The sequence below is a fragment of the Alligator sinensis genome, unplaced genomic scaffold, assembly GCF_000455745.1.
Source record: "Alligator sinensis unplaced genomic scaffold, ASM45574v1 scaffold397_1, whole genome shotgun sequence".
Classification (NCBI taxonomy): domain Eukaryota; kingdom Metazoa; phylum Chordata; order Crocodylia; family Alligatoridae; genus Alligator; species Alligator sinensis.
In genome coordinates this window covers 552,352-564,189 of record NW_005842610.1, presented here as the reverse complement: position 1 = coordinate 564,189, position 11,838 = coordinate 552,352, and the positions used below count along the sequence as shown (strand labels likewise).

Sequence of the window (11,838 nt, the reverse complement as noted above, 5' to 3'; positions counted from 1 at the left end):
ACCCCTAGCTGCTGAGAGACTAAACTCCTGCCAAGACTATGTCTGTCTCGGGGCAGTTGATTGTATTGATTCTTTCCTCTCCTTAGCTTGGTTTTGTAGGTGCTAATTGATGCTCGTTAAGTCCTTATGTAGTAGCTAGGTCCTGTGTACTGAGCTGGTCCCCGAGTGAATCATGATCGATTGATTGGTAACTGGGAACACAGCAGCTTAGCAGCCAGGCCTGCAGCAGTGTCTCCATTCCCCGCCCCAAGACAGACAGACAGTCCCACAAGCACGAGTTTTGCTTGTCCGCAGCTTGAGGGGCAGTTCCCCCCAAACCCCTGCACCGATCTTCTTGAAACGTGGCAGGCTTTGTGGCCTCAGCAAGAGCAACCACCCCTGCAAGTTTGACACCTCCCACCTCCCCCACCCATGTTGTAACACATAGACGTGACAGGAGGTTTGCTTCCAGGAATTTGGGGTACAGTTGCTCCAAAACACCTGCACCAATCTTCTTGAAACGTGGCAGGCTTTCTGGTCTGAGCATAGGCTACCCCTCCTTCCGCTTTTATTGAAACGTGGCAGGCTTTCTGGTCTCAGCATAGGCTACCACTCCTGCAGTTTTCACCCCACTATGTTGTAACGTCTAGACATGACATGAGTTTTGCTTTCAAGAATTTGGGGTGCTGTTCCTCCCAAACCCTGTACCAATCTTCTTGAAACTTGGCAGGCTTCATCCTCTCTGCAGAGTCTACCACCCCTGAAAATTTCATCCAAATCAGATAAAAACCAAGAAAGTTATAGGTATTTTATTGTTTCCCCATTATACCTTATGACCGGATCTCGGAGGCGGCTCCGAACCGCTTCGGGAAGCCTAACGAGGCAGCGCTTTGACCCGGATGTGCTGCTTCGCACCCTGAAGTGTCCAAAGCTTCTCCGGATCCGAAGCTCTGTCCAAAGCCTCGCACAGCCCTAATCTGTGCCTCATGGAGATGGGGGAGCAGGAACTGCTTGCTTGTGAAGCTAGACATTGCATTCCTGCCTGCCTTCTCTGCCCCTACTGGGAAAGCCAAGGCTTTGAGGAGCTACACTCGGGCCACAGTCAGAGCAGTTCCTCAGGGAGGTGTTAAACTCGCCCAGCCCCCAGGGCTAGATCCAGGCATGACAGTATGGGCTAACACAAGCTATTGCTCACAGCCTACTGCTGACACATCTCCAATGGGACTCTATTCTGGATTTCGGTGATGAGCACTGTCCCCATTTGCTCCATCCTCAAATTCCCCCTGGGAGCCCTGCAGGCCAGATGACAGCTCCTCACGCTGTAGATTTGTCATCCCTGTTGTAATGGATGAAGCAGGCAATACAGCTCCCTTGGATGTTCTTGGCCTAACTATCTGCCAAAAGCAGCAGCACTCAGAGTTGCATGTACCTCAGAAAATCAAGCAGAACTAGGGATAAGTTCCCCTAAAGACAATGAAGCCCTAGGAATAAGATGGGGTCATCTCATTTCCTTGCTGGTAGTGAACTATGAGTTCAGTTCTGCCACAAAACTAGAGGTATACGATACAATGGATCAGAGAACCAAAGTGAAATGAAGAAAATATGTGAGGAAGTACTGCTAGCCAGGTTAATGCAACTCCTTTCTTCACCCTGGAATATAAGACAGACAAGTAAGGTAGAATAAATTCAAATGGTTAAGTTGAACCAACATTTAAATTTCTCAGTCAGAGGGATGCAAGATTATCATTTTCCTTATCTTAATCTTTATTTCCACATGAAATTGGATCTATAATACATTGAGGTATTTGTCATAAGATTTTTAAAATAGCATTCATTTTGCACAATCATCACAACTGTATGCCTGAACATATGCATGACTTGCACTTTTACCATGAAACATAAACCCCACATTAAATCCAAAAATATGTGGATACGAGACAAGTACAAAATGGAATAACAGTGCTATAGACAGTGTGTCTATGAAACTGGTATAAAATAAAATTTATTTGTAAATCATTTGGACAGTTGAGAAACTAATACAGCTCTGAGTGGGATATACTTTCTAAACCAGATGCAAATTTTCCTCACCTTTCACAGAAGCTTAGGGCTGGAACCTAGACCTACGTTTATATTCACTACGGGACATCATGGAATGCACAATGAACTAAATTATTACCATTGTATTCACGTTCTAGAAAAGCCACTGAAAAATTGCAGCAGGAAACCTTCATTGTGAAGTGCTCACTAATTAAACCACTACAAAGGTGACTGTTGCTGGTTAGCTGTCTTGTTTGTTTAGCAATAGCGTCTGAAGTATAGTTATGTGTCTTGAGAGTCCTACAATGAAAAAAATGCCTTGTATTATAAATAAAACTTACTGACACTTCATTTTCGTTTAGTATTTGGTATGCATAACAAACAATGCTTGTAGTTATGATCTGAATTAGAAGTTTATTCTCAGAATGTGAGGATCTGATTTTAAATAATTTTAAAAACTCTTAAAAAAAATTTAAGTGAATACTGCTACACACAAATGGGAGTCAGAGCACGACAGAAATACGGAGTGGCTGACTTAGTTTATGTTTGATATTATAGTCCCATCATACTACAGTAGTTATTCACAGAGGAGCACCATAGGAAATACAAGGTATCCCGTTTCTTATTTCCTAATGAGTCTTCAAAAATGAAATACTCCTGTTGTTTTTTGCTGGCCTTATTACACAGTGCTTTTTGAAAAACTAACTAAATATATATAATATGGTATTTTCTGGCAAGATCATAAGGTAAAGGATAAAGTTCTCTATAAATTAAAAATGGGCTTAACTGTAAGAAACTTGAATTGTACTAAAATATTTTAAAGAGAACCACAAGCATCAGAAGAAAATTTAGTGTTTTATGTGTATTTATAATGGAAATAATTCCCTAATCATGGGAAAAAAAACACATTTTTTTAAGTTTGAAATCCAGTGTACCTGAAATATGGTAGATGAAGTTACATATTGGTATTACATATTGGGAAAATGCAACTTTCCCTTTGTATGAGAGAGAGGTTTTTGGAAAGGCTCTAGTTGTCTGTCAGCAGCTCAAATAAAGCATTGAATACATGTAATAAAGCCCTCAAAGAAATAAATGTTTGGCTATATACAAAATGAAACACAGGATCACCAAACTGTTAAAATGTCTTTAACTCCTACCGTCATATGATTACCTTTATAGCAGTAGCTGCTGCTTCTAATAATTTAAGTAAAAGACTCTCAAGTTAAACAATGATCATTAGTGGCACGGATTTTTTTAAGCATACTGAAACTCTAGAAAGAGGCCAAACACTACTAGTGAGGGTTAAATCCTATGACCGGTACTAGGCTAAACTAAACCTTTACTAGCAGAGGGCTGGCATGACTCAGCTGGGAAACAAGGCAGGCTGGCACCAGGAACTGGCTGCTGCTGTCTCTGTCGCTTCTCCTCGCTTCCTGGCTGTGTAGCCGTATGGGAAAGCTTCATGTCACCTGACCACAGAGCAACTCACCAAGAGCCTCTACCACTGAACATGGGCAGAGCCCCAGCCTCAAGGGCCAGGATCCAGTCCATTGGCTGTAGATTGCCAACCCCGGCTCTAAACTACCCAAATATAGTGTTCCTGCAGAGCGATCTCTCCCAACTCTGTTCATGTTATTCCACTATGAATCAAATAATTATCTATTGGGCCAAAAAGAATAAGTAAATGAGCATGACCACCGCACTGTATCCGAAGTGTGTTTCAGTCCCTGCTCCAAACAGCATAAATACTTCAGTGGAATGCAGGGACTGGCACTCAGGCTGCCTCTTCTCCAGTAAATCCCTTATCTACTAAGTCATGTTCTTTCTCTTATGCACTTATTTTTAAGCACTATTAGAACTCAGACATTTCTGGGTATGCCCAGAAGCAGATATTTTAGCTACCTGGGGAATGTTCCTGGTATAAATTTAGCTGCTGCTTCTTCTTGTGTCTCTACACCACATTTGACCTTTGCTCGTTTGTTGTACTTTGTGAGATCTTTCATCGTACATGTACCTCCAAGCAGTACACATTACAGCAGGTGTTACATAGTTTGAGGCTCTGTGCTGTAGTCACAGGTGGCCCAACCAATAGTCACATGTGGTCCCACTTATTCTTTTAGGTCCTTGGAGCATCCAACTCTGGTACACAGGCATTTGAGACATCTCCACCTTTGCCATGGTTTATCAGCCCCTGGTGGTAAGGACTCAGCTACAGGAATGTCCACTTCTTTGCTGTCAGGTATCTTCTTCAGCCTCTCATTCCACAGCTCCAAGGAGATGTGATTAGGAGGTTGGGTGCTGATGAGGAAGCTCCTGTGCGACTTCAGATGTTTGTGTGGTGTGGGATGGTCATACAGCGGATGTTTTGTATCTTCCGTTCGATTGTTCTATCCTGCTGGCCACTGCTCTTCTGATGTCAGGTGGAGCGATGCCAGCTAGCAGGTATACACTGTTTACGCTGGTAGGCTTCAGACATCCCATGATGCATCAACACCTATAATTCAGGATGGGGTCAAGGTGCTCGACACGTACAGATCTGTCCCATACAGGGCATGCATACACGCCAGAGGAGAAGTTGAGAGCTACAGCAGCAGTTCAGATAGTTGAGGGGCCCCATTTTGAGTTGGTGAGCATATATAAAATGTTTTTCAAGTACCCACCTTCGCTTTTATCTTCATGATGTGTTCTTTGTATGAAAGGGTTCAATCGAGAATGACTCCAAGGTAAACTGGATTTGGACAGTGGGATAGTGGGGTCCCAAACCATGTAATGTTGAGCAGGTGGTTAGCCTTACGGTTTTTCAAATGGAAGACACATACTTGTGTTTTCGCTGGGTTGGTGCATAATTGATTTTCAATATAGGATGAGGTATGCCAATTAGCGCCTAGCTTAGGGATTTTTCAACATGGTCAAAGCCAGTGTTCTGGGCTGTTGTGGACAGGTTGTCTGCATAGATGAAACATTTTGTTTCCAGATTGATTGGTTGGCCATTTGTATAGATGTTATATAACAGCAGTACAAGTACTCTTTCTTGGGGGAGGCCATTAATCTGTCACCTCCATCTGCTTTGCTTCCCATCCAGTAACAAAAAAGTCTGTTTTCGAGCAGGGTTCGTATCAGCTCTGTAAGGTGTAGTTCTTTTGATTATGACCCATGATAAACTTAGTTATCTGAGGACTTTAAACATCTCTAGGTTTGGCACTAGCTAGTTTTGAATCTAAATTGTGGACCTTCATGCTTTAGTCCTTTTGAGATCTAAACCCACAATATCAACAATATTTCCAGAAGATAGAATGTACCATGCCATATAAAGAGTTCAAAATCAGGTTAAGGCCCATTTCAGTATATTCCACTAATGTCTCCCTTAATTATACCTATACATGCTGCAAAAGCACCGCACCACTTAGCCAGAAATTAAAGTACCTCTCTTTGGACATACCAGCTTTTACTGCAAGCTCAAAAACAGTTCGATTAAAAAGCTTCTTACCATGCATCCCATCATCATAGGGGCTTCTAGGCCCAAACCCCTTAAAAGCAGAATTATGCTGAATGTAAAGAAAAAAAATTTAAAAAATCACTATTTTTGGCACAAAAAAAATCTTTTTTCAAATGCAGATGAGAAAGGGAAGATTCCTTTGCACAATGAAATCTATTACAAATTTCTTTTAGTATAATTTGGCCAACATTTTTATTTCAGCTATAACTTTTTAAAAGTATTACCTCATTTTAAGAATCAAAGTATAGGTAGTTCTAAAGAAAATGAAAACAGTATTAATATAATATTCACAGTCATATAAAATGACTTATCATATAATGTTTTCACATTTAATTAAACATTTAGAAATAAGTTATAAAAAATAGTTGCATTTCCTGAAAACCACCTAACAGATTTTATTTTAGGAATTCTTGCTCATATCTATAGATTGTCTAACATCAGCAACAGCTTCAGGTACTCGAACAGTCATATTGTTCATAAATTTCTTCAAACAGATCTGGCAGCCCAACCGTGATCTGTAAGAAAGTAAGAAAACCACATGCTTTAGTCCTAGGCAAACACTTATATGCATATGGAATATAATATTGCAGCCACAAGAGATATCCTGGTTTCTAGGCAAGGGTGTCATTTGCCTGGATGCCATTTGCTTGGGCTGAATACCACATATAAGAATGCTCCCCTCCATAACAAGTCAACCCACAAATTCAACATTTTACCCCATCTCTTTAAAAAGAAAAGACTTATCTAGTCGAATTTCTATAGTAAAGAATACGACCTTTCAGAACCCGTTCACACGAAGCCTAGCTGTTTGCCAAAAACCATGTACTGCAAAACTCTGGGAGCCATTTTAGATTAGCTATTCCAATGGAGCAAAATAATACAGCTAGAAGCAATGTTAATTATGTCCTCAACATATGCCAAAAGATTTGGTTACATTAAAGGGAGTACAGGGAATGTATTTTGAAGTGTGTGTTTAAGGCCCTAATCCTGCAAACTTTTCTAAGCCTAAGCATTACTGCTGCTTGAAGTCATTCAGAATCTGGGTCGGGTGCAGAGGCCAGTGTGCATGAGTTTCATGAAGGGGCCTAATTTTGAAAGTCAGTTGGAGAGGGCACCTAAGGAATATAGGGCAGAATTTCAAGTGAAGTAAATAGCTATAGCCCCTCAAAATTTCATTTGAGCTACATAATTATGCACTAGTTAAGGTGTAACAGCCTTTGTAGAGTAAACCTTCAAGTCACTAATTTCTCATTTTTGTATATGTTTTACACAAAGCAAGCTGGTGGTCTCAAATCTACATTCCTAGTCGACAAGCATTCTGGTCATATTACATAACAACTGGTATAAAAAAAGAACTAAATTCTCACTGGTTGCACCTACACATGAAACTAAGGTGACAGAATAAACTCTGGTGCAGTTTGTGCTGGAGTTAACTGCTCCCGGATGTAGCGTTTACAGATGTGCACAGGACAGCAGCACTTTAGGCCTGTTCTGGAAGCAGGCTGAGGGGGTCAGCCCCAGGTTCCAGACGCCAGTGCAGGGGCTGGTTGGGACATGAGAGTGCCCAAAGTGAGAAGACACATGCCTAGGAGGCAGGCAGGTACCTGACCCCCTGCTGCTTGGGCTGACCGGGTGTAATTTATGCCTAGGTCAGTGTTTACGTGTGCATTTCACTGAAGTTAATAATTCTGCTGTAAGAGGACAGCACTCTTATGATGGAGTTAATTTACTACACTCTAATACCAGTGCTTGTGTAGACAGTGACACTTTACTGCAAGCTAATTAGTCAACTCCACAGTAAAGCACATGTGTAGATGCACCCACTGATTATCTTTATGAAGCAGAATTGCTGAATAATGATGTAACTGTACACAGGCCATTTTTGTATAGGAGTGTATTAGGGAAATATGGACACAGAGAGAAGTGACAATTTTTACCCGATATGGCCACAGAAAGTGGTCTATAACCGTGAACACAAATGCGGACTCCTTAAAAAATGACTGATCAGACAAAAATCTGAACCCTCATTGTTTCAAAACAGAGTCTTCTGTAACTTTTGTCTGCGCTGCTTCCCAGCCTGTTGCTGTTTTCAGAATGGGAGGGGGAAGGGAGCGAAGGGAGTTCAGTCTGGGGTTTTTCAGCCCTTGCTGCAGGGTGGGGTGGTAGTATCGGAGTCTTCTCTGAGCAGGGGGGCCCTCCAATCCACCCACCCTACCCTCCAGCACTGGCTGGGGAACTCCTAGAACAGCAGTTCCCAAACTGTGGGTTATGACCTCAAATGGGGTTGCAATATCAGCGGATGAGGTCGTAGCACAGCACTCTCTCCTGTGCCAAGTCCTGCCTAATGGGTTGCAGAGGCCCGGGGACAGGGCAGCATGGCAGGGAGCCCTAAACCCACAGTGGGCAGTCCTGCAAAACCTTACGATTCAGGATCCTTATTACTGTAATATCTAACCATAACATTGCTCTCAAAGGTAAGGCATATAGCTATTAATTCACTTAATTTCTTTAATTGAGAATTAGCCTTGCTATGTATCTTAAGAGCTTATATCTTTGGCTTGACCTTTTCACTATCCTTTTCTTTCCACTTTTAAATGTAATTTTTTAAAATTAAACTATTCTGTTATGAACAGGACCATTTTCTATCTAGTCACAATAGTTATTTTATAAAAAGTCAAAACTTTTTTGGGCTACACAAGCATTCATGTTTTCTAGCAATTTATATTATGATTCCGTTCTAGATAAAAAGCAAATCTACTTTCCTAAAATATTTACATTTATGAAAATGTACATGAAACAATTAAAATGCATTGGTAATTTATGCAAATTATACTGTATCATATCACTTTTAAATTACCTTGTCTAAAAGTTTCTATCTGCAACTTTTACATATCTAACCTCTTGCTCAGAGCCAGAATTTAATTTTACTCAGACTCAATCCATTTTAAATATACTGATTTTTGCTCTTCTAATATATAAACTAGTGTCTCAGATTTTACCCTAGATTCACTGAACCAAAAGTAACTAAATTCCACCAAAACACAACAGCCCCTCCACCAATTACAATAATTCTAACGTAGCCAAGATTTAGTAACTCAGGTTTCATTTCCTCATTATATGAAGTAAAAATGTAGTTCTCATTAGCAGAGCAACAATACTTTGAGAACAAGCAAAGATAAGTCAAAGGAGCCAGACATTCATTAACAGAACAAATCAGTATGTTACCTTAATAAACATGTCCTACAAATTGCTTTCTCTCCTTTGGTTTGCAAAGGATGCTGGGGGAGGGGGTGGAATCTATATTCATAAAAAACTGCTTCAGGGTGATTTTGTGTGCTAGATTAATGCAGGAACAGACAAGATAAAATTAACTAGATTTTATAGAATTTAGAAAGTAAAGTATGGTTTCTTAATTTTTGAAAGAATATACAAAAGAGAAATTTAACAAACGAAACCCTCACAGTAACAGAAGTAAAAGTAATTTCAGTATATTCCTCAGAGTGAAGACTACTCTACAGGAATGGACTTGTAATTACTATTACAGCAGAGTCACTTAAGTCAGGGCTTCATCACCAAGAGGAGCCTGGATACACCACACATTAACACTGCTGTATCTTACTTTGTTTTGGAGTGGAAGACTATGTTTGGAGTGAATAGACAACCCACTATCCTAAGGCAGCCACAAAAGACACTTCTATGGTGTCATGCCAAGAGGTGGTAGGCAAGCAGCACTGTGCAAATGGATACCACAGAAACTACTGGCAATGGACACACTATTACCAGCTGTTCCCAACCTTGGGGTCGTAACCCCATTTGGGGTAGCAACAATAAAAAATGGGGTCATAAAGACACTCAACAGTGTTGACCGATTATGATGAATACAATTCTCGTTTATAAATATGCAACTCAGAACAAGGAGCAACAGTCTCAAGTTGCAGCAAGGGAAGTTTAAATTAGATATTAGGAAGAATTTTCTCACTACGAGGGTAGTAAAGCACTGGAACCCAGAGAGGCTGTGGAATCTCCATTCTTGGAGGTCTTTAAGACCTAGCTAGACAAAGCCTCGGCTGGGATGATCTGGTTGGGGATGGTTCTGCTTTGAGCAGAGGGTTGAGCTAGATAACCTTCTAAGATCCCTTCCAACCCTAATTTTCTATGATTCTCACGCATGGCAGTTACTCATCCATGCACAACAGTTCCAGTTCCAACACAAGGCGCTTGTACATTACAGGAAGCTGATGTAAAATCAGTATGTTGACACTGGCTGGCTGAAATACATTTTACATGACAGAGAAATCTAACATGATGCTTTTTTCCAAAAAGTTTCTAATTAGAGCTCTAGCAAACAGGAGGAAAGCAAATAGGAATTATAACATCCCAATCAACTGTTTTACTTTCTACTGCTATTGAGCATTTCAGTAAGAAAATATCAACATTTGGTCATTTAGGAGCTAACATGCACAGATAAAACAAAAAAGTGTTGTGTTGGAATGCTGTCTGCAAATAGTTCTTGGCCAAAGTATTAGAGGTCCTCTTTCTTTGTATGAAAGCATAAGGTTGTGGAAATGGAAGGCTGAATTGATTGGCACCCATCTGGTTTCTATAGATGACCAATCTGTTCTAACACAGCAGAGTTTTGTTGTGTGTAACTTGCACAAATATTATTAAAATAAGGTGGAAAGAAAAAAAGAAAGGAGAGTAATAGAACACTGAAGGGGTGGGTGGGCTTTTGGTCATTTTGCTCTCTATGAATTCTACACACAATACGCCTGAACAGCAAGAGGATATTACTGACAACTAGGAAACAGCCTGTAGGTTGAGAAAATGCCTTTATGTTAAAAAAAAAATAGATTTCTTTACCAACCTGCTATTCTGACTTATAAAACATTTCACCTATTTATTGTGGTCTGATGAAGTAATTCAAGAATTAATTATTTCCTATCCCCTTCTCTTATCCCTCTCTTCCAGCCCTTCAGTTAATTCAGATAGGCTGTGCCTTACGTTTCTGTCAGTCCATATGCTAGATCCAGCATGTCCATCTCTTCATCAGTAATTGCATCTAATTTCTTAAATATTTGGTCCTCAAAGATTAAATGACAAGTGGAGCAGGCCAACGTTCCTTCACATGCACCTAGAAAACAGAGAAAAAAATAACAGAAAAACCTAAGATTTATATACTGCTACTGAAGACACAAACAACTCATTAGGACACTTTGCCGTCAAGCCAGGTGATGCACACAGGTAGTACCCAGGTAAGTGACAGGGGCCAGGGCAGGCTTAGGAACAAGGGGGCGGTACGGGCACCTACAGGAGGTCTCAAATGCCTCTACACAAATGCTCAAAGCATGGGGAATAAGCAGGAGGAACTCGCCCTCCTGCTAGCTAGCAAAAACCCAGACCTAGTGGGGCTCAGAGAAACCTGATGGGATTCTACCCATGACTGGGCAGTGGACATAGAGGAATACAGGCTGTACAGGTGAGACAGAGCAGGGAAAAGAGGGGGGAGTGTAGCGTTGTACGTCAAAGAGCAATACATGTCCTCACTGATCAGGATGGGGTCAGAGGAGGGGCAAAGTGAGGTGCTCTGGGTAAGAATGCAAGGGGGTCATGGGGAAAGGGACTTGATAGTGGGTGTCTACTACAGAACACACAACCAGGGGTCAGCTCTCAGAGGCTGTCAAGTCAAGGGATGTGGTTGTCATGGGTGACCTAAACCACTCAGACATCTGCTGGGAGGAGCAGTCAGCCAGGTCCAACTGCTCACGTAGTTTCCTAGCCGGGATACAGGACCTCCACCTAACCCAGGAGGTGCATAGTCCCACCAGGGGAAACGCCTTGCTGGACTTGGTCCTTGTCAGAGGCAACAGCCTGGTGAGGGGTCTGCGGGTACTCGACCACCTGGACGAGTGTGATCATCGCCTATCTATCCAGCGCAGGATGATGAAAGCAAGCAGCAAGACAGAGGTCCTTGACTTCATGAGGGCCGACTTCAATAAGCTAAGAAGCTGTAGGAGAGGCACTGGGGTCCGAGCTTCAATGAAATGGGAGTCCAAGACGGGTAGTTGTTCCTCAAGGAGACAATCCTCCGAGCTCAAAGGGAGTCTGTCCCAATGCGCACCAAGGGGGGCAGGGGTGCTAAGAAGACCCCATGGCTTGGCAAAGGCATCCAGGGATGCCTGAGAGCAAAAAAGGAGGCATACAAACAATGGAAGCAAGGGGCTATCACCAAGGAAGATTACACCTCCGTTGCTCGGGACTGCAGGGAGGCTGTTAGGAAGGTCAAGGCAGAGATGGAGTTAGGGCTAGCGACCAGAATTAAGGATAAT

General features: G+C 41.7%; 1 protein-coding gene across 1 annotated transcript in view; it reads right to left on the bottom strand.

Annotated features, from left to right (window-relative positions):
* Positions 1 to 1,728: 1,728 nt before the first annotated feature.
* Positions 1,729 to 11,838, bottom strand: part of FDX1 (ferredoxin 1) — a 28,727-nt gene continuing 18,617 nt past the window's right edge. The window contains exons 3-4 of the mRNA XM_006033150.3: positions 10,514 to 10,643; positions 1,729 to 6,027 (exon numbers count right to left, since the gene is read on the bottom strand). Coding sequence (XP_006033212.2) covers positions 5,913 to 6,027; positions 10,514 to 10,643 — 245 coding nt within the window. The 3' untranslated portion in view covers positions 1,729 to 5,912. The remainder of the gene's footprint in view (positions 6,028 to 10,513; positions 10,644 to 11,838) is intronic.